General features: G+C 52.1%; 1 protein-coding gene across 1 annotated transcript; it reads left to right on the forward strand.

Annotated features, from left to right (window-relative positions):
* The first annotated feature begins 8883 nt into the window (after positions 1–8883).
* VSIG10L2 (V-set and immunoglobulin domain containing 10 like 2) lies at positions 8884–22769 on the forward strand. The gene is given in 16 exon segments (XM_035009442.1): positions 8884–8949; positions 12119–12329; positions 13902–14237; positions 14477–14752; positions 16530–16683; positions 16685–16725; positions 17279–17527; positions 18503–18632; positions 18634–18746; positions 20059–20110; positions 20112–20347; positions 20769–20885; positions 20888–21064; positions 21948–22036; positions 22320–22344; positions 22672–22769. Coding segments are annotated over 16 exon segments (2370 nt in total).
* Positions 22770–23301: the final 532 nt, after the last annotated feature.

Raw genomic sequence — 23301 nt, forward strand, 5'->3', positions numbered from 1 at the left:
GTAGAATTAATGTCTTCCTCCAGAGCAAAAAAACCCAGCCTGCTTCCTGCCCATTATAAAAGATTTGGGTTCCCGAAACTAGGGTTTCCTCTCTTGTGTTGGTACCCACTGCATGTACAAGTATCATCTGGCCCCCCTCATGAGAACCAGAGCTCAGGAAACTGGAGCAAGAAAATGCTGATACTCTGGCTACCGATGTTGCTATAAATAATAACGCCCTTAGTCTTCTGCGAGCATTTGTGACACTGGCAGATTAACTTGTTAGCTAGGGGAAGATATGAGATTCTTCACCTTCCTCAACACATTGTCCAACACACATGGCTATTGAGCTCTTGAAATGTGGCTAGTGTGACTAAGAAACTGAATGTTTAGTTTGAACTCATTTTTCCCCTAGTTTTTTTGAGGTGTAATTGACCAAAAAAATTGTATCTATTTATTTTTTTTTTTAAGATTTTATTTATTTATTTGACAGAGAGAGACACAGTGAGAGAAGGAACATAAGCAGGGGGAGTGGGAGAGGGAGAAGCAGGCCTCCCACAGAGCAGGGAGCCTGATGCGGGGCTCGATCCCAGGACCCTGGGATCATGACCTGAGCCGAAGGCAGACGCTTAACAACTGAGCCACCCAGGTGCCCCAAATTGTATCTGCTTAAAGTTTACATTGTGATGATCTGATACAAGTAAACATTGTGAAATGATCATCACGACCGAGTTAATTAACATATTCATCTCACATAGCTACCTTTTGTTTTTGTTTTTGTTTTTGTTTTTTTGGTGAGGACTCTTAAGAACTACTTTCAGCAAATTTCAGGTATATAATACAATATTTTTAACTATAGTCACCATGCTGTACGTGAGATCCTCAGAACATATTCACCTTATAACTGAAAGTTTGAACACTTTGATCAATATCTCCCTATTTCTCTCACCTTCCAGCCACAGGCAACCACTATTCTACTCTGTTTCTGTGAGTTTGACGCCCCCCTTTTTTAGATTCCACATATGATTCCATATATACCATATGGTATTCGTCTTTCTCTGGCTCATTTCATTTAGCATAATGCCCTCCAGATTCACCCATGTTGTCATAAATGACCGGATTTACTTTTTTATGGCTGAGAAATATTCCATTGTATATTTAGACTGCGTCTTCTTTATCTGTTCATCCCTTGGTGGACCCTTAGTTGTTCCCTTATCTTGGCTGTTGTGAATAATGCTTCAATAAACGCAGGGGTGCAGATATATCTTCAAAATACTGATTTCACTAAGTCAAACAGAGAAAGACATGTATCATATGATCTCACTGATATGAGGAATTCTTAATTGCAGGAAACAAACTGAGGGTTGCTGGAGTGGAGGGTGGGGTGGGAGGGATGGGGTGACTGGGTGATAGACACTGGGGAGGGTATGTGCTCTGGTAAGTGCTGTGAATTGTGCAAGACTGTTGAATCTCAGATCTGTACCTCTGAAACAAATAATGCAATATATGTTAAGAAAAAAAAAAGAAGAAGAAGGTAGCGGGAGGGGAAGAATGAAGCGGGGGAAATCGGAGGGGTAGACGAACCATGAGAGATGATGGACTCTGAAAAACAAACTGAGGGTTCTAGAGGGGAGGGGGGTGGGAGGATGGGTTAGCCTGGTGGTGGGTATTGAGGCGGGCACATTCTGCATGGAGCACTTGGGTGTTATGCACAAACAATGAATCATGGAACACTTCATCTAAAACTAATGATGTAATGTATGGGGATTAACATAAGAATAAAAAAAAATTTATACAAAATACTGATTTCACTTTCTTTGGATGTATACCCAGATGTGAGATTTATTTTTAAATAGCCACATGCAGCTAGGGATTATCCTACTGGACCACATGGCTTAGAAGGTTCAAGCATCAACAAACCTGACCAGGTAGAGGGATTTTCTACATTGAGAAAAAGCTGAGACTTAATCGCTATTTTCAGTATTTGAGTGTTGATGATTTGGCAGCTCTAGGAGGAGTGGAATTTTTTATTACGTCTGGAGGAGTTCCCTGGTATAGCTCAGAGGTGAAAGGAAAGAGAAATTGGGGCTGAGTTCGAAGCTTGGGGACGGGGAGATATTCTTGCTACAAGGTTTATCTTTTGGAAGAGGCTTGGAGGCTAAGAGAGAGAAGATATGGCCACAGGAGACAAACAGACCAGTGGCCCTTAAAGAATTTACCCTGCCCTCACCTCCTCCCTTCAGCTTGAGAATATTCCCCATCTACCCCTGGCTGGTCAGAAACCCCTCTGGGCCTTTTCAGCTCCCCAGGCTCTTGCCCCCTTACCTCCTGGCTCAGAACAATCACCTCTTTGATTGCTAGCTCAGGCCCTGCTGACAGGTCAGGTCATATGTACCTAATCAGGAGGAGCTGGGGTCTGAGGGATGATAAATGGGGCTTCTCATCTCAATAAAGTTTGTACAGAATATTGGAAACAGCTGTGGGCCTTGGCTGGCGGTGCCAGAGCCCATGGGGGCCTGGTGTTTGGGGGAGGAGGGTTGAAATCGGGAAACACCAGGGTGAGAGCCTAAAGGGTGCTTTGCCACCCAAAAGCTGAGAAAGCTAATGAGCCTAGTTCAACACCAGGTCCTGTTGGAATCCTAGGCTTTGTGGGGCCGGGGTGGGGGGAATGGGGAGCACTCTGGAATCAGAGGACTCAGGTCACACCAGGCAGGTCTGGGTTACCCACTAGGCATTTATTCACATTTATGTAAATATGCCATTCATTTCCCAAATGCCACCTAGATTTCTCTGCAAGCTGCTCTTCTCACCTAACGTCGTGAAAGTCCTCCAAAGTGTTCTTTTCCTTAAATTGTGGTAAAATATATACAAAATTTACCATCTTAATCATTTTTAGGTGTACAGGTCACTAATGTTAAGGATATTCACACTGTCGTGCAACGGACCTCCAGAACTTTTTTACCTTGCAAAACGGAAACTCTGTACCCATTCAACAACAACTCCCCATTCCCCCTTCCACCCCAGCCCCTGGCAGCCACTTTTGTCTCTCTCTCTTCTTTTTCTTTCTTTCTTTCTTTCTTTCTTTCTTTCTTTCTTTCTTTCTTTCCTTTCTTTCTTTTCTTCTTTCTTCCTTCCTTCCTTCTTTCTTTCTTTTTCTTTCCTTCTTTCTTCTTTCTTTCTTCCTTCTTTCTTTCTTTCTTTCTTTCTTTCTTTCTTTCTTTCTTTCTTTTTCTTTCTTCCTTCTTTCTTTCTTCCTTCTTTCTTTCTTCCTTCTTTCTTTCTTCTTTCTTTCTTTCTTCCTTCCTTCTTTCTTTCTTCCTTCTTTCTTTCTTCCTTCCTTCCTTCCTTCCTTCCTTCCTTCCTTCCTTCTTTCTTTCTGTCTTTCTTTCTTTCTTCCTTCCTTCCTTCCTTCCTTCCTTCTTTCTTTCTTTCTTTCTTTTCTTTCTTTCTTTCTTTCTTTTCTTTCTTTCTTTCTTTCTTTTTCTTTCCTTCTTAAGATTTTATATATTTATATGTCAGAGAGAGAGCACAAGCAGGGAAAGTGGCAGTCAGAGGGAGAGAGAGAAGCAGGCTCCCCACTGAGTAGGGAGCCCCACATGGGGCTCGATCCCAGGACCCCAGGATCATGACCTGAGCCAAAGGCAGATGCTTAACCTACTGAGCCACCCAAGCATCCCAACCACTTTCCTTTCTGTCTCTATGAGTTTGACTGCTTTAGAGGTCTCTAAAGTAGAATTGTACAGCATTTGTCTCTTTGTAATTTACTCTCTTTGATAGTTGCTTAACATTACAGTATAGGGACATATGTCTATCGTTCAACCACTACTAGTACTTTTGGCCCTGCAAAAAAAAAAAATACTATCAAAACTTTTTATGTGGGAACGCCTGGGTGGCTCAGTCATTAAGCGTCTGCCTCCGGCTCAGGTCATGATCCCGGGGTCCTGGGATCGAGCCCCGCATCGGGCTCCCTGCTCAGCGGGAGGCCTGCTTCTCCCTCTCCCACTCCCCCTGCTTGTGTTCCCTCTCTCGCTGTGTCTCTGTCAAATAAATAAATAAAATCTTAAAAAAAAAAACCACCAAACTTTTTATGTGTATCCTTGCATACTGGAGTTTGCTGCCTTTATTAGTTTGTTTGTTTGTCTGTTTTTCTGTAGGATAAATTACCAGAAATGACATACCTGGGTCAGAGACATACGTATTTTTAGGTTTCATTCAGATCCCTTTTCCAGAAGTCCGGGTAATCCCCATATTCACAGGGTGACTGCTGCTTCCCCCACATCTCCTCCAGCCCTGGCTCTCCTCACTCTAAGTTTTGCTATTCTGATGAAGGAAAAGTGGTGTCAACGCTTTTATTTTATTTTTTAGAGATTTTATTTATTTATTTGAGAGTGTGCATGAGAGAGAGAGAGCTCATGAGCAGGGGACAGAGGGAGAAGCAGACTCCCCACTGAGCAGGGAGCCTGACGCAGGGCTCGCTCCCAGGACCCTGGGATCATGACCCGAGCCGAAGGCAGACACTTAACCGACTGAGCCACCCAGGCACCATGCTTTTCAAGTGTACATTTCTCTAACTATCGCTGAGGTTGTGCACCTTTCCCTAAATGCACTGGCCGTTTACAATAGAAATACAGATGCATCGTATTCGTATGTTTTGTCCATTTTTCTGCTGACTTTTTTTTTTTTTACCCATGTCAGCCCTCTATTGCTGGTAGATCCTGAAATATTGTCTCCAGTCTATAATTTGTCTTTTGACTCTGTGTGATCTTTGAATCCTTTGAAAATTTAAAAAATATACATTTCTCTTTTCCTCTCTGGCTTCTGGATTTTCTGTTTTGTTTAGAAAAATCTCCTCAAAAAAAAAGAAAAGAAAAGAAAAGAAAAGAAAAATCTAAAACCGGAGATTGCATAAATATTCTTCTAATGTTTTCCTTGTTAAGTTGCTTCAAACAGTGTTTAAATTTGTTTTAAATATTTCCTCATGAATTGTTTAAATATGGAGAACAATACATAAGTTGTTTTACATGTATAAATTTAAATACATTTAAATCTTTCATCTATTTGAAATTTAGTTTTAGTAACTTGTGAGGTACAGAGATGAACCTTGTTCTGTTTCTTTCGGGGAGCCAGTGTGCCTACACAATTTATGAAATAAACCATCCTTTTCCCCACTGGTTTGAAATGGCACTTTTATTGTATATTATCCATATGTACTGGGGTAGATTTCTGGACTTGGTTCATTTTCTGTCCCCGGTTCATTTTCTGTCCCCTGGATCTATTTATCTTGTCCTTTACCCTTAATGTATGATTTGATCACAGTGATTTAGAGTCAGTGTTCCTAAGGCCGCTCTTACCTAATTTTTCATTGTTTTCATCCTTACCATTATACAAGTCCTTTCCAGCTGTCACAGCGTGTGAATGTTGGTAACTTTTCAAGACAAGCCAGAGTAAGTCCGGGAAAGCCTGCCCATGTGCGCGCTCAGGAGTCAACCGTGGCAGAGGCCGGACGATATTAGATGAGCATCTACAATGTGCTCGGCACTGCTCTTTTCAGTAAAGCTGGGGCTGGAAGACGGGAATTTCCCACGCTGCGGTGACTCATAATACTTTAAGGTTTGGCTTCTCAGCTTCAGACCTATCCTTGATACACTGCTTTGGGAAGGTGGCCTTGGGCCCTGCGAATCCCATTTCTGCTTGCCTGCTGTTCCCTATTTGATCCTTGCAACCAGAGCCACTTTAGGGAAGTTCGCAGGCCAGAGGAGGAAGGGTAAATGCGTTCCTTCCCTTTGCATCTGAGTGTTCCCTGTGAGCAGAACCCCGACCACCTTCACCCCAGCAGCAGGCCCATCCCGAGGTAGCAGCTGAATGCTTGCAGCTTCTCCAACACGCACAGCTTCACCATCCACCACGCACCCCACACTCCTGCTCCAAGTGCCCCTTCCTCGGAGGTCTGGGCATAAGCCTGGACGTCCTTCCTTCCCACGCAGAGCCTCCTCCCCAGAGCTCTGGGTCCCTCCTCAAATGTCTAAGGGCTAGTAGCTACAGCCTCTTCGTCTGGTTTCCCCAGGACACCTGAGCACTAGTTATCAATTCTTTATCCTTTTTTCAACTGACTGGTGTGATTTCTGTCTCCTGACTGGACCCCAGCTGACACAGGTAATGGGGCATGGAAGTTTTCTGGGGGCTGAGGGCTGCTTCTCTTGGCCGCCCCACAGGGAACTCCCCTCCCTCCTCCTTTCCCAGAATTATTTGGCTGCTGGTTGTCAAGGAGACGGCTGACAATTTCCAGTTTGCAAGCCTCCCCCAGGAGCTCTACAGAGACATTCTGGAAACTCCCTACTCCTTCCCGTTCCCCAGCCAGGGAACTTGGAGAATCTCGCCAGGTTCAGGGGGGTGGGGCAGGGCAAGGGAGCGGGAGAGGGGTGCTAGCCAGGCCTGCAGATGGAGAGGGAGAGACAAGCGGTTTCCTTGGGCCCTGGCTTCCTCCACGGACCTCAAGTGCCCGGCCAGCTCCCCCGGCCCTGTCCAGACAGATATCTACTGGGTCCAGACAAGGCCAAGTTCTCTGACCAGGCCCTGAGCCACGACAACGTGTCTCCTGCCATGACTCCAGGCATGGCGGGAGCCCCTTTGCCAGCTACAGCGGGGAAGAGCCTGGAACCTTTTCTGGGGAGGAGCCTCAGCCATTCCTAAGTTCCTGTCCCTGAAGCAGGGAGCCTCACACACTGTTCGCCTGGCGTCACGTCCCCGGCTCTGGTCTATTTCATAGTAATAACAGCGACAACATGATCATCATAGCAGGGAAGTGGGTGTGAATCTCACTCTATTAAATTCAGGTAAAGCTGACTCCATTCCTGGGACCCTGCCCCCACCCCAGAGCCCCACCAGAATCATCGAGGCTTATGTACAAAGTACCAAAAATAGGGAGATGGTTCTAACCCCGGGCCCATCGTGGTTGCTGCTGACCTTTTCACTGGCCGAGCTCCGGGGGACTTCCCATTTCTCTGCCCTTGTGGGTCATGGGCCTGGCCTCTCGAGGTTCATCCTCTTCCAGGGACCCAGGGACCTCTAACCTGTCCCCAAACAGGGAAGTCTCTTCAACTGCCACCAAAGGCATTCTCCTTACTCCGTCTTACCACTTCACGGAGAACACCTAACACAACTTTTCAGTGATTTCATGCTTCTAAAAAATAAAAAAATGTTAACTTGGGGATGAAGCAGCTTTTTTTTTTTAAGACTTTATTTATTTATTTGAGAGAGAGAGACAGTGAGAGAGAGAACCCAAGCAGGGAGAGGAGGAGAGGGAGAAGCAGGCTTGCCGCTGAGCAGGGAGCCCGATGCGGCGCTCGATCGCAGGACGCTGGGATCATGACCTGAGCCGAAGGCAGATGCTTAATGACTGAGCCACCCAGGCGCCCCTGAAGCAGCTTTTGCATCTGCTCTGCAAACATCCTCGAGGCAACGCAGAACTGAAGACCTGGCTAAAGCTTCATCGGATTCATTTTTGCAGAAGTCTCATAGAGTAAACGGAAGACACCCTTACATCTCATCCCCGAATGTTTCAGTATGAAGAAAAGTAGAAACATTGTCTTAGTAATTGCAAAACTATTATCTCACAAAACAGAGTTAATAACCTTTCTCTAGTGTTGTCTCATAAAGAATCAGCCTCATTTTCAGGGAAGACCTGAGACCTGCAGTGGGGAAGGAACGTGCTTGGGGTCCCTCGGCTGGTGAGCCACAGAGCTGGGATCTGAACGCTGACCTGGTTCCAAGCTCTGCTCTTTCCACACCCCCGTGTTTGCACAGTGCTCTGCGCACCCAGCCTCCAGCTCTTGTAACAGCCCCGAGAAGCCCTGGGCCAGCATGACAACCCGTTTTTAACGGATCGGGAAACAGAGGCCTGGAGAAACGGAGTGTCCTGGTCACAGTGGCACGGGGGTGGGGTGGGGGGTGGAGTAGCTGGCTGTGAAAGTCTCCAGGAATGGTAAAGCAGACAGAAGGAGGGTTAGCTACCAGGCAAAACTGGCATGGAAACCAGGCCTCCTTCCTGTGCCCCAGCGGGGACTCTAGCCACCATCTCTGTGCCTCGACCTCGTCCTCCCCTGCCTCCCTGCCTCCCCTGTCTGCCTGCCCTGGTCTGCTGGTCTCCCTTTCTTCACCCCTTTACCTAGGGCCTCATTCATTTCCTCTCTGGTCTCCAAAGAGCAGTTAACAAAGTGACTAAGCGGTGACCCCTGCCGGGCCCTCTGTCCCGCTTGCCCTCCCCCTCCTCCTCTCAGCCAGGAACACAGTGGGAGCCGTGTAGGGCTGCAGAGCCTCTGGCCCATTTCCTCTCCAGCCCTTGGCTCATCTCCTGCCGGGCTCCCCAGGGGGCCTCTGGGCGGCCTCTGACAAGGCACACATGGACACACGTGGAAAAGCCATTTATTTCCAGGAGCATCTGCTTCCTCTGCTCCAGTCTAGCTGCCCCTATCCTTCCACCTTCTGCTCCCCCAAAAGCCTGAGGTTTCAGAACCAGGATTCAAAAATGGTCACAACCCGCTGGAGAAGCGGGACGTGCCACTGCCCACAGTGAGGCCCACGTTTGCCAGAAAGTGAGGCAACAGCCCGGAAACCTGAGTGCCCATTGTCGCTGGACCACTAGCTCCTCAAAAGACCTGGGGAGCCCCCATGGAGCCGCCATTTCCTCTCAGAATACGAAGTTCTGTCCAGACTTCCTCGTGGGCCTGGGTGAGGACGCAGGCACGCAGAAATAAATGTTAACTGGATGGATAAACAAAACTCCATCACAGTATGTAACTGGAGAGAGATTTTGAGTCTTCCTGTGAGACAGACAAGGGACCTAGCGGTTCCATAGGCCCCTGACCAGCCCTGAGGGGACAGTCTCAGGTGGGGACCAGCTGGAGAATGGCCAAAAGGATGGAGCTACAAGGAGCGCGCAGGGAAAATAGTGGAGAGAGTCTGAACCCGTTGGTAAAATGTGGATAGCAATACTATTACATGGAGTGTGGAGAACACAGCACACGCCTGGCGAGAAATGGTAACTCGTATTATTATTTAGGTAGAGAATAAAAAGACGGGACATGCTGTGTCAAATTTCGAATGACTTTCATTTGGAAGGGGGTAATGAATAGTTTTGCCAAGTTTTAGTGAAAGAACTCAACCCAGACATTAGAAGTATGAGGGAAGCAGATTCTAGTTCACCCTAAACAGAAAGAGGGCAAGAATGAATGTTTATTGAGTGTATGCTCGGTGCTAGGTGCTTACAAGGTGCTTGATATGTGTGGTCGCATCTTATCTGTCCAACAACTTGAAGGTGTAGTCAGTATTATGCTCGCTTGAAAGACGCAGACAGGAAGCTCAGGGCGCGTTGCTTGCCCGGGGTCACGCGGCTCTTGCAGTGCCCACCCACTGTTGGTCAACGGGAGGGCTGAAGGGCCATCTTCCCAGAAGGCTGCAGACCTCACCCATTCAGAGCCCTCAGCCTGGTTCTCCAAAATTTCCACTCAACTCAAGAGTCTGGATCCCCAAGTCCATCCTTGTAACCTCTTCTAAGTTGAGCTGGGAGAACACTCCAGTGTTGGCCTCTCATCGCTCCTAACTCCACACCATCCCCTCTTCCTCCCTCCAGGATCTCCCAGAGCAATGATGCAGGTATTGATGTGAGCCCTTGGGACCCAGGTAGGCTGTCAATGGAAGCCCCACAGTGAGGGGGTCTGCGTCCACTTGTGCAGGAGGGGAAGATGGGAAGCGGGCACCAAAACCTGGGGGGCCTACAGCCTCACCTGCCCCTGGGCCTAGGCACCGAGCATGCCCAGAGCAAAGCACAGTACCAGGTTACCCTGGCTTGGCTGATGTTCTTTGGGAAAGAGTAGTAGGGAGAATGGGAGGTGTCCTGCCATATACAGCATGGTGCCTTGCACTTAGCAGATGCTCAAGAAATGTTTGTTGAATTAATTGTTCACATTTCTCAGGTCAAGGCGCATAAATAATTTTAATAGGCAGGTGCTCTATATGCGTAACCTCATTTATTCTTCTCAGGCTCAGAGGGGATAAGTCACAGGCCAAGATCACATGATAATGGAGAGGCAAAGCTATGTTCTAACCACCGTACTTTCTTGTCTTTCCAAAATGGAAGACCTTGCCTCTCCTGGTCCCTGAGCTCCCACAGCATCAGAGACAGGAGACCTGGACCTGCTCTCCCATTCTGATCATGCCTCCTCTTCCCTTCCAGATGGGACTGCACTCTGCCCTGGCCGGGGGCGGGGGGAAAGCTAATTTTATATGTCAACTTCACTGGGCCACAGGGTGGCCAGATACTTGGTCAAACATTATTCTGAGTGTGTCTGTGAAGGTGTTTCTAGATGAGATTAACATTTGAATGGGTGGACTGAGTAAAGCAGATTGCCCCCCACCATACCATGTGGGTGGGCCTCATCCAATCAGTTGAAGGCCTGGATAGAACAAAAAGGTTGACCTTCCCCCAAATAAGAGAGCACTCCTTCTGCCTGACTGCTTTGAGCCGAGACATCAGTCTTTTTCTGCTTTTGGACCTGGACTGAAGCATCAGCACTTCTTGGTCTGAAGCTTGCCAGTTTTCAAACTGGAACTTACATCATAGGCCCTGCTGGGTCTCCAGCTTGCTGACTGCAGATCTTATAATAAATCTCTTTTTCTATATACACACACATCCTATCAGTTCTGTTCCTCTGGAGAGTCCTAATACACCTTCTTCCCTGACTCTCCCTTCCAGAGTCTCCCTTACATGGGAGCCTGAATCCCAGGGACCATCTGCCATTCTGTTCGAAGCCAAGTTAGGAGGGACTAGGGGCTCATGACCCTAAGGAGGGCATGGAAGGGTTGAATGAGAATGGGACAGGGGTCTGTCCACTATCCTAGGACAAGTGAGAAGCCGAGAGAGCCATGGTGGGCACCTCTGGGCCCAGGAGGAGCCAGAGGGGCACTCAGCTCCTGTCCCAGCTGAGCCCTGATGAAGCTGACAGCAGACATCAGATCCCGCATCTCACTGGGGTCCAGGAATCTCACCCTACACCCAACCCCAGAGGATGGAAAACTGACTTCACGTCAGGCTGTCTCATAGGCCGCTAGGGAAGCGGGAGAGCTGGTCTCTGCTCCGGCATCAGGGTCTGGGCTTCGTAGATAGATCTGACTGGGGAAGTGAAGGTGCACCGACTACGTGCTGGGCACTGTTTGCCCAAGCGTGTGCGCGTGTGTATGCAAGTGTACGTGTGTCCGTGCAAGAGAGAGAGTTTTATCAAACATACATAAAAGTTTATACAACAAAAATGTACAGCTTGATGAACTCTAACCCCTATCCAACTCAAGAAATAGGACATTACTAGCACCCAAGCATGCTCTCATATGCTAACACAAAGTTTTCACTTGATATCCACAATAATCTTTACAAGAAAGAAGGTGTTATCATCCCATTTATCTGCAAAGAAATGAAAGTTCAGAGGTTCAGAAATTTCCTAGTTTCGTAGTGCGTCAGTCAAACCCGAACTCTGGCATTATGTTTCACCCCCGAGCTCCTTCCACCCTCTACCGGCTTCTCCCAACAAACCATGAGCAAAACACAGAGGGGAGGAAGGGCATTGGAAGGTGTGTTTGAATCTCCTCGACTCTGAGGTCCGGAGGACTGCACGCAGGGCTTCCACGCCGGGCAGGTGGTTGGACTCACTGAGACTAGGGCCTCTTTCAACTCTATGCTCAGTGACTAATTTTATTTTATTTATTTATTTATTTATTTTAAAGATTTTATTTATTCATTTGCTAGAGAGAGAGAGCATAGGCGCGAGAGAGTGAGTGAGAGCACAAGCAGGGGGAGCTGCAGGCAGAGGGAGAAGCAGGCTCCCTGCTGAGCAAGGAGCCCGATGCGGGACTCGATCCCAGGACCCTGGGATCATGACCTGAGCCGAAGGCAGCCGCTTAACTGTCTGAGCCACCCAGGTGTCCCTCAGTGACTGATTTTATACTATCATTAAAATGAAAATGCAGGGAGCTCAGAGGGTGTCCCGTAGGTCTGTCCCAGCCAGGTCTTGACCTCCCCAGCTCTGCATTATGGATGGAGTGAATCATCTGGTAAATAATTCACTTGTCATCGGGCCAGTGAGGGTAACAGGAGAGCGGGGGTGGAGGTGGCAGAAGGCTGAGGTTGGCAATCCTTCTGGGGCTGGGCTTTGCTCTGGAGAGAGAGTGCCGAGTGTCAGGCGGGAGCCCCAGATGGACAGCTACCCAGGGAGATGAAGCCGTGGTGGGTCCGAGGGCTCTGCCCAGGCCGCTCAAGCTCCTGCTGCTGACACCCCTCTGCCTTCTGCATGTGGGGGCCTCTGGTGAGTGACACTCAGGCCACCCCCCGTGGTGGTCCATTCCCCACTCACATCCTGCTATTTCTCCACCTGTCTTCCTCGGGATCTCCCTTTAACACTTGCATGGCCATTCAATGAAGTCCACCAAGTTTGTTTATCCACTAGACCTTAGCCAGCGTGCCCTGAGCGACCACTCTGTGCCAGGCGGAGGAGGCAGGGCTGGAGCAGAGAGAGCACTTTGCCTTACCCTCCCAAGTCTGGGCTTGTCCCGACAGCCACTGTCGGGTGGTAAGCATGGAGCGACATGGTCAGATCCGGGTTTCCAACTGTTCCTTCCAAAGCGGATGGTCTTCAGGTTGCTGAGAGCCCTTGGGAGACCAACAGTCTAGCTGAGAGATGCTGGTAGCTTGGGCCGGAGCAGTGTCCACAGGGTTGGGAAGAAGCAGCTTCCTTCTGGGTTAAGTGTTGTTCTTCTTGATCAAGTGAATGGCAGAATTTTGCCCTTGGTCCCTTCCCTCCAGCTTAATGCCTGTCTTCTCTTCTCTCTCTGGAGAAGCTGGGAGCAGTGGGGAGAGCCTGAGATGGGGAGCTAGGCTCCACTCCCAGCTCCGCCACCTACCGTGTGGTTCTAGACAAAGTGACTTCACGCTCAGAGTCTCAGGGGGATGTGATTACTGTGACAGTTAAGGTCAACAGGTAACGGGGGTTCAGGGCCTCGCACAACGGATGCAGTCAACAAACGGAAGCTAGTATGAATCATTCCTGTGCCTTGTTTGTCATCTGAGGCGTTTACTGTCGTCCACGTGTGCTGAAGCTCAGCACGTTATAGTTACCTGGCCACGGGGGGACAGGAGAACGTGGGGCTCAGGCACATGCTGGGCTTCCATGCTAGGTCCTGAGCAGAAAAGAACACCGTAATGACTGTTTCATGTCACACTCCCTGATTGACTGAAAGCTCCAGAGAGCAGGGATGGGGCGGCTCATTTGTCATTATAACCCTGGTGCCTGGTACGGGGCAGGACTGAGATCACCTGGACTCACAAGGAACGGAGAGCCAGGGCCCTGTGGGCAGGCCAACCCATAATTAGCAGTTGACCACTGAATGCTGGATGGGCTGACGGCAGGCTGGTGTCACCTTTCTCTGCTATAGTGGGTCTGGAATCCCCCTAGAATCTTTACACAGAGACCCCCAGAACCTGAATTGCCAGTGGCCGTGCAGATCTCCCAATCTTGGGCTGATCATCACATTGACTTCCAGAAGCTTGCTAAAAATACAGATTCCTGGGCCCTGATGCCCTGGGGATGCTGACTCCGTGGTCTGGGATGAAGCCCCGGAGTATTTATTTTTATCAAGCCCCCACAATGGTCTGATGGCACATGGGGATGGGAGCCTCAGCTCCAGCCTGTTCCCTGACCTCAGTCAAGGATTCCCCCAGGCCGCCTGCTCCCTCAGCACAGCCAGAGAGGAAGCTCCGAAGCTCACTCAGAAACCGTCTCTTCCCCACCAACTCCGAGGAGAAGGAGAAGGGGCCCAAGGAGGGGAAGGAGGAGAGCCCAGCCCAGTCCCGACGTCTTGCATTGCCTCTCTGTCCCTAGGGCAGCCCCGCCCGACCCACCGAGCTCCTGACGGGGAGGCCACGTCCATTCAAGGAGTGCGGGATGGCTCTGGGGAGCTGGCTTGTGGCTCCAGACCCACACCCCTCTGCCCAGTGGTCTTCTGGAGCTTCACTCCCCTGGGCTTGCTGACTCCCCAGCCTGTGGCTGTCACCAATGGGGCGGAGTCCAAAGTGGAGGCCAGGACCTCGGCTCTGGGGGCCGTGAGTCTGCGGGAGCTGGGGGAGGGTGCCCAAGGCCGCTTCCCGTGCCAGGCCCTGCACTCGGCCGGGGGCCGGCTGCACACCCCCTACTCCTGCCTCACTCTGGCCGTTCTGGGTGAGGGGCCTAGCTGGGACCCCGCTGACCTGAGTTGCTTTGCATCCTGCTTTGCCTCTACTTGCATGTGCTTCCCATTGCATGGGGCTGGGTCCACGTTCCACAGGACCTCGCGTCCAGGGACTGAGATCACCTGGACTCACAAGGAACGGAGAGCCAGGGCCCTGTGGGCAGGCCAACCCCCCAGCCGGGCATGGGTCTGTAATGACAAATGCAAGGCCTCTCCTGCCTCTGGCCTATGCCCACATCAAAGCCTCGGGTGAGGCTGAGCGACTTGTCCCCAGTGGAGGGGACCTCCGTGGTGGCCACATGTGCAGTCCGGGAGGGCACAGAGCCTGTGACGTTTGCCTGGAGACATCAGGCACCTCGAGGCCTGGAGGAGGAGCTGGTGGAGGTGACGGAGCGATGGCTTCAGCTAGACCCAGTCAACAGGACACACCTGGGCTGGCGCGAATGCAGTGCCCACGACGCCATCAACCGGCTGAGCAGTGATGGGACCTTCCTTGATGTCATCTGTGAGTCAGATTGGGGAGGCGGGGGGTGTGTGGTCAGGGCTGGCCCCTACCTTCCCATCTGCACCCTGCCTCCCGACACACCACAGGGCCCCCGGCAATGCCCCAGCCTGCTGAGCGGCTCCAGTAGGTGAGAACCTCAGGGCACTGTACCCCCTGGGACCAGATACGGATCTAGTACAGGAGTTCCAGCCTTTTCCAGGTCGTGAGCCCCTCTTCCCAGGAAAATGAGCATACATTCAGAGTCACAATTTTACCTATAATTATGGTAAAAGGGGTGGCCCATGGAGCCTGCCTTTGGGTTGAGCCAGAAGGCCTGGCAGGGACCAAGTGAACCCTGAGGAAACCGGGAGGAGGGACACAGTGGGCAGGGAGGGCAGCAAGTTGGTCCCAAGTCAAAGGCTGAGAGCCTCAAGTTAGAAATCAGAAGTCTGTCTTTAAAGTACTTGAAGAGGGGTGCCTGGGGGGCTCAGCCGGTTCAGCGTCTGCCTTCGGCTCAGGTCATGATCCCAGGGTCCTGGGATTGAGCCCCACGTTGGGCTCCCTACTCAGCAGGGAATCTGCTTCTCCCTCTCCCTCTGCCCCTTCCCCTGCTCCTGCACTCTCTCTCTCTCAAATAAATAAATAAAATTAAAAAAAATAAAGTACATGAAGAGCAAACAAAGGATCAATTCTCAGAACTTACAAGGAACCCCAAAACAAGCAAGGAGGACGACGTAGCAACTTAATACAAAAGTGGACAAAAGTTCTTTCAGTAAAGAGAACAAATAAAGCTAATGAACTTTTGCAAATTAAAAAAAATTAATTTAAAAATGGAATTAGAACTTTGCGTGAAGGAAGAAGACTAGGACGGTCTAGAGCTGCGCTGTCCAACGTGGCTGCCATTCGCGAGGCTCTGAGCGCGGCAGATTTGCCTGAATCAAACAGCTGTGCTCAGCCTACCAAATGCACGCTGGATTTTGAAGACTTAGTAGTCTAAAAAAGAACATAAAATAGTAAAACAGCTCATCAATAATTTTTATATTTGATTATACATTGAAATAATAATCTGGATGTATTTGGTTAAATACAAAATATTAAAATTATTAAAACCCATTGGTGCTTTTTGCTTGGTTGGGTTTATTTTTCCTTTTCAGGATTTGGCTACTGGAAAATTTTAAAAATCTGTGGCTTGTATATATCTGTTGGACAATGCTGGTCTAGAGGATTTAAAAAGCCAGGACTAGCGATGTCCTGTCTCGTGGGTGGTGGTTTGAGGGATTGCAAACTCAGGACCATGGAGGAGACTGGTGAGCAGTTCTTGGGAAAGACAGAGGAGCAGAATGGAAGTAGGCAGAGGATTCAGTCCTTTCTGTGAGTCAGAAAGAGGGGACACAGGAAAGAGGGGAAGGCAGTGACCCAAAGAAGTGAGAAGGGCTGGCTCTGGGATCATGCTGGGGGCATCTTCACACCCTGTTCTCTGCCCTCTCCAGTCTAAAGGGGCCAACCGTCCCAGTCCCAAGAATCCCCTCGATCCTGGGCGAAGGTTGGCGCCCTACCTTTCTCCCGCCTAGCCAGAAGTTGCCGTCCCCCCTTCCCTCAGTCCCTCCGGGAATCCTCCCACAGCCTAGGGAGCTTGCCTCCACGGACCCAGAGCTCCTACATTCTACTGTGCTTATGGCCCCCAGAATCTGAGTTCCTGGGGGGCCTTGCCCAGTGGTTGACACAGTGGGCACATAATACCGCTTGCTGGATGGTTAAGTTCAGCCAAGATTATTTGAGTGAGTGAAGGAATGAGGAGATGAGACAAGCCTTCCTTGTCCTCCACATGGTCCAGACAATCCTGTAATCACCGTGGAGCCACTGGGCTTCCATGAGGAGGGTTTCTGGGCCAGTGAGAGGGAAGAGGTGACCCTGAGCTGCCTGGCTACATCCAACCCCCCGAGTCACTATGTGTGACACCCACAGCCAGACCAGCATCGGGCTCACCATCTACTGCGAATGTGTGGGTAGGGGCCACTCACAGCCGGGGCTGCTGCAGCCCCGTGGGCAGCCGTGTCAACCTTGTGGGGGAAGGGAGGTGTGGGAGGCAGAACGAGTTGCAGAGCAGGGGGAGAGGCGGCGAAAACTGTGGGAAGGGGCAGGGAGAGGGGAAGCCCCTGGCCCTCTATGGACCTCATCCCCAAGTGACTGGGGACTGAACTGAGGCACAGAGAAGGGTCGAGAAATGACGGTGAGGCAAAGTGCCCAGTGGCAAAGAAGAGGCTGGGCGATGGGGAACCGTCCCAGGTGGGGGCTTCCAAGGGCCTCTGGGATTCCTCAGGGACTCCGAACTCCTGCTCACCCACTCAGCCCCTGCCCCCCTGACCTGAGAGCTCAGCTCTTCGCTCACCAGCCCCTCAGAGGAATCCATCTTTCCCCCCATCCACTTCTCCCTACTTCTCCTACCCTTCGCCCTGTGGCCTCTGGGCCCCCCAGCTGGGCCTGGGGACCACCGTGCACTGGCAGCGAAGTCTGTCCAGCCCCATCCTCACCCGCTTCTCCACCCAGATCTCCCTGAGGGGCAGCCCTCCTGTGCAGTGCTTCCCATCCTCGGGGCTGTGACTTTGGTCTGCACCTGGCCTGGGGGGCTTCCAACTGCCCCACTGCAGTGGGAAGGGCCCCAGGGAACCGGCCCTACTGCTCTCAGCAACGTCACCTGGAGTCAGCCGGCCACGCAGTTCCCCAACAGCAGCGTTTTCACCTGTGCTGGCCGGCACCCAGCCCTGGCGCTGCCCACCCTCTGCAGGACCACGCTGTGTGAGTGGACTCAGGACACAGCAGGGCTCTGATGTTCCAGGCAGAGGTGTGGGTGGGGGACAGGGGTGAGCCCTCGAGGGGCACTGGGATCTGGAGTGGGGCTCCAGATCGCAGACTCCAAGATTTGCCGCGTAACAAGGAGGTGGGCAACACTCAGCTCAGCCCTCCCTCCCAACTGCTCTCCACTCCAGCCCGGTCTCCACCACACTGCCCTGTCCTCTGCAGTTTGGGCTTGTAGCCCCGTGACACCCTCTTGTCTCCCAGCCTCCAGGGGCAGCAGGCTGTCATTGACCTCACACTATTACTGCCCTCTTGCATGTTGGTTGGTCTTGAAATGTGCCTTTAGCTTTCTTTCTGCTTTGAAAACTTCTACCCACCTCCCAAGACGAAGTTCAAATGCCAGCCTATTCTCAAAGTCCTCCTCCCTGAAGCCCCAGAGAGTTTGTCTTTGTACCTGTACTCAAGCATTCATCAAATTATATTATAATCGTTTCCTTGGTGTCTATTCCCACAATTTCTCTGGCACATGGTCAGCCCTCCATAAATGGTGAATGAACGAATGAATGTGTCACTGAGTCAATGGGGGAATGAGTGAGTGAAGCAGTAAATGAAGGAAGGGGGGCAACTGGGTGGCTCAGTTGGCCAAATGTCTGACTCTTGGTTTCAGCTCAGGTCATGATCTCGGGGTCATGAGATCTGAGCCCCGCATGGGGCTCTGCACTCAGTATGGAGTCTCCTTGAGAGTCTCTCCCTCTCCCTCTGCCCCTCCTACTTGTGCAGTCTCTTTTTCTTTCTCTAAAATAAATAAATAAAAATCTAAATAAATTAAGGAAGGAGGGAAGCAAGGAAGGAAGGGAGGATGGAGGGAAGGAGGGTAGGAAGGAGGGAAGGAAGGAAAGAGGGAGGGAAGGGGTAGGCCTACCAAGCCCTTCCTCCTCCTGTAGGGCCATGCTGAGCCATTATTCCCCTGTCCAGGGGATCCCCTCTGGAGCCCCACCTGCTGGATCACAGCCACAGTCGGAGACCAGGTCATCATGCTGAGCTGTGAGTGGCTGGGAGGCGAGCCCCCTGCCCTACTGAGCTGGCTGGATGGACAGCAGCAGCCGCTCCCAGGCTGTCCACCTCCTGCAGGCTCAGGAAGACTTGGCTGGCCAAGAGTTCACCTGCCGGGGCACTCACCCGCTCAGGGTCCCTGACCCCCACTGCCGGCTCCAGCCGGGTGAGTCGGGCTGGTGGCTTGGTTCTGGGGCGGAGGCAGGAGAGCAGCCCTTTGGAACCAGGAAGAGGGGTTCGGGGGGCTGTCTGTGCCGGAATGCAAAGTGAGTCAGGAGACCGAGTCATCTCATCTCCTGGGGACTCAAGTTTTTTTGATCCATAAAATCAGGGGGTTTGGTCTGGGTCTGTGTTGTGCAGTAAAAATATAATGTGAGCCATATATATAATTTTAAGCTTTCTAGTAGCCACATGTGAAAAAGCAAAAAGAAAACAAGAGAAATGTTTTACTGAACTCAATATATCCAATATATGATTACGTCAATGTATAATAATAAAAAATTATGAATGGGGATCCTATTCTGCTGTCCTCAGAATCTGGTGTCATTTGCTACAGCACCTGGCAGTGTGGGCCGGCCACACTACGAGTCACACGTGGCCGGGGCTCCCGCTGTTGGACAGCTCCCGTCTGGCTGCCCGGGGACTCTGTCTCCCTCATTTGCATCAATTTGCATGAGAGGTGCCTGCTTATATTCCTGCCTCGCATCGATAGATATTTCAGGCGCCAGAGGTCTCTACCTCTCTCACTGCCTCTATGTGTTTTGGGTCTGCTTTCTTTCTGTCTTCATCTGGCCGCGCCAGTCCTATTTATTGCCAACTCAAGAAAAAAAGAGTTAAATATTGATGTGAAAAATGTGAGAAAAGCACACAAAGGAGCAGGTTCATATAACAATACATATAACAATTCTCACAAAATGATTCACGTCTTGGTCTCCGGGGGCTCCCAGGAGGCCCTCCACTGGCAATATTTCCCTCCCTCAGTCTCGGGGCTGGAAATTCCATCCTAGGAGATTCACTAACACCTGAAGCTCTGGGTCTTTAGGACTCAGTCCATAAAAACTAAGCACCTGCTCTGGGCCCAGCCCTGTGCCCGGGGCAAGGAACAGGTGGGCCATTAGGGAGAAGGAGGCCCCATGGCAGGTGCTGGGAGGGAGGCGGTTAATACAGAGGTGAGTAAGGCAGGGGCCCGGCCTGCAGGAGCTGAGACTGGAGTGGGGTAGCTGAGGGGCATGGGGGCACACCATTATTGTCAGAGAATCTTGGAGCAGACGATGGTAGGATTCTGGCATAGAATGGGAGCCTGGAAGAGGCAGCAGACTGGCCCAAGGCAAGCTTCACTATCAACTCCTCTGGCCCTGTCTCCTCATTCTCTTCCCCTCCCCTTCCCCACCACGGCTGGCCAGCGCCTCACCCCCAAGCCTTCCCACTAGCCCGGGCACAGGGGACCCCTTTCAGCCTTACCCTCTCTGTCCCCGCAGAAGGTCCACGGTTGGCAGTGGCTCAGCCCCGGGTGTCCGTGCTGGAAGGGGGAGGCCTGGCTGGGCTGCGCCCTCCTGGGGGGCACGCCGCCTGCCCAGCTCCTGTGGCTGGGACCCCAGCAACAGCAGGTGGAAGCCGGCAGCCCCGGATTCATGCGGCACCCTGAGGGTGCCCAGCTCCACCTTCGCATCCGGGATGCTGACCCAGCGCGCTGCAGGGGCGCCTACCAGTGCGTGGGCCGCAATGCCATGGGCAACAGCAGTCGAAGCATCCTGCTGGAGCTCCGGAGTGAGTCAGGGGTGGTGGGCGTTTGTGTGGCGAGGGGCAGGGGCAACCTCCAGCTGTGGCCCTGAATTAGGGGGAAAGGCACAGGAATCCTCTGCTCCAAAATTTGGACACGTGAGCTCCGCAGGCCCCGACAGGCCCTCCCAAGCATGGCCCCAGATGGGCTTATGTGAACGTGACTCCGCCGCACCCTTGCATGCAGGCCAACGGTTCCCCTTGCTGTCAGAATCACCTTTTGCTCAGTTTATAGATGAGGAAACCAGGGTAGCACAGACCAGAACGACACAGGACTGATGGAGTCTACACGCTCCGGTGTGGCACCATGCTAGGGGTCGCCTCTCCACGAAACAGGAACAAAGTTGGGCGCGGCGGGGGGGGGGGGGGGGGTCGCCCGCCCCTGTGTGTGCCCCCCCCCCCCCCCCAGGATAGCCAGCTCCTCCCAACGTCACCATCCGCCACCTGACCTACGGGAGGCACCGGAGACAGGTGCAGCTGCGGTGGGCCGTCGAGGGCCCCGGGAACTGGACGGGCTTCCTGGTGCAGCCGGGGCCAGCGTCCCAAGCCCAGGAGCCGGGGCCTGGGAGACAGCGGCCAGGGACATGGAGCCTGGGAGCAGGGGCCGGAGGTTGGGGGGCGTGGACCCAGGTGTCCCCTATGCCTTCCGCGTCCCGGCTCTGAATCACCACACGGCTGGACACCCCTCTGAGGTGAAGACACCAGGTGCTGGGGCCAGCGCCGTGGGGGGACTCACCCTTTCTCCACAAAACAGAACCCCAAAGCCCGGTTCATCTTCCTCCTCACAGGGCATCCCTTACTCCGTTCCTTTGCCTCCTTCCCACCGAATGCCTCCATCCCAGTCTCTTTCCTTTTCCCCACCCTCCCCTCGGGTCATTCTCCACTGCTGTCTTTCCCATCCCTCCCTGGGAGGCCCTGGAGGCCCCAGGCCTAGGGGCAGGAGCCGCAGTTCAGCTTGAATCAGAAGAAATGGGGATGGGGGCGGGGGGTACAGGGTGCTGGTGATTAAGTAAGAGTAGGGGCCCAACTCGCCTGGGTGGCTCAGTTGGTTGAGCGACTGCCTTCAGCTCAGGTCATGATCCCGGAGTCCCGGGACCGAGTCCTGCATCGGGCTCCCTGCTCAGCAGGGAGTCTGCTTCTCCCTCTGACCCTCCCCCCTCTCATGCTCTCTCTATCTCATTCTCTCTCTCAAATAAATAAATAAAATCTTTAATAAAAAAAAAGAGTAGGGGCCCAACTCTGTGCCTCATCTCACTGCCCAGGGCACAGGTGGGCTCTCGGCTTCCCGTTGCTCTCTCTCCATCCTGGGAACTCCGCATTTCATGGCGTCCTTCCCTTCAGTCCCAAGCTGCCAAGACAACTGGCCTGCTGCCTTCTGTGCCAGAAATGGGGGACTCGGCTGGGGACTCGAGGCATGCAGAGCCCCTCTTTCCTTGGGAGAGACTTGACCTCCGGTTCTGCGGCTCCGGTCTTGCCCTTGGTTGCCCACCACGGGGCATTGCCTGCGTGCTGCCCTCGAAGCCTTTGCTGTCAAGCTCAGTAATGGCTCCAAACCCACGGAAGCAGTGTTCTCCCCTCTTGGTGGAAGCCCCGTTCAGCGTCCATCCAGCAGTGCTGGGTGCAGTGGCCTTCCTACTGGCGTTCCAGCACCCTGCCCGGCACCGGACGCTTTCCCCTGTGAGTGGGAAGCTCAAGGGCAGGGATGCTTGACTCCATAGGGGGCCAGGTCTAGACCTATCCAAGGAGAGATGCAGACCCCCCCGGGGCAAGGGATCTAGGCTCTTCCTTAACTGTGACCTCTCCCCAGTGCTAGCTGTCCATCCGGGTTCCAACTCCCAACCTTAGGCATCTGGGGCCACCCCCCCTGGGTTCCAGGGTCTCTAGTCTGTTGGGAAAGGGAGGGTTATTTTCCCGGAACCTACGCTGAGTTGCTCAAGTACTGCACCCTTTCTTCCTACAGACCTCGGCCAGTGGCTTGTTCCCATGTGAGTGTAGAAGCCCAGTCATCCTGGGGGTTGGGGAAAGCAAGGCCGGGGAGGTGCACTCTCCCACTTCACCCTCAGGGAGCAAAGTCCAACACCCCATGTAACCCCAAATAACAAGGCCCCATCCCATGCTGAAGACCAATACAGGGATTCAAGGGAGGGCCTGGAGGCACAAGCAGGTGAGCATGATTTTATCCCAAAGGTAATTACTCATATGTAAGGAGAGCAGTCCTGAGTTTCATGCATGATGCTCAGTCTCTGGTCCTGAGAACAATCTGGGACACCTCTAAGGTGTCTGTCTCCTTTGCTTGTGTCTGTTTTTTATAGGCATCGAACCACCACCCACCACCCCAGGTTCGGATCCTGCACAAGCAGCCACGGATGTCCCAGGTAATGTCCCCATCACTGTGACTGCAACACCGTGAGGCCCCAAGGGGGGCCCCAGATATGCACAGAGGAGACAGGCAGGAGTTGGAAAGATCCCTGTGTCACACTTGGTCTTAAAACCAAGATGGCTAAGATACCGGCTACCTTTACCCCCTCCATCCCCAGACTTCACAGGAGCACCAGGCTCAGCTGCAGTGCCTCTGAATGACCTGATCACAGGAGAAGTCCCGGCCCAGCTTGTGGAAGAGAGAGGTGGAAGGATGAGGAAGACACACAGGTGGAGAAAAGACGAGCCGGGTGTCCAAGGCCACATGAGAAGGGTGGTTCTGGGCACAGCGCCTGGTGCGTTATGAGCAAGCTAGCCGCTTCCACACAAGGCCTGTGACCTGAGCAGTTGCTGAATAAATCCTACTCGATGCTGTCACTACTAGAGGGCTATTTCAACTGTGGCTCCCACAGGGAGAGGCTCAGCCCATCGTACGCGCTCCCCTCATTCAACGGTAGCAAGAAATGTGTTCTTCTAGTTCCTGATTTCCCAAATCTCAAATTCCTTCCCCAAGAACACAAGCT

This window comes from Mirounga leonina, unplaced genomic scaffold (genome assembly GCF_011800145.1).
Source record: "Mirounga leonina isolate KUSES-001 unplaced genomic scaffold, KU_Mleo_1.0 Mir_153, whole genome shotgun sequence".
NCBI classification, from domain to species: Eukaryota; Metazoa; Chordata; class Mammalia; order Carnivora; family Phocidae; genus Mirounga; species Mirounga leonina.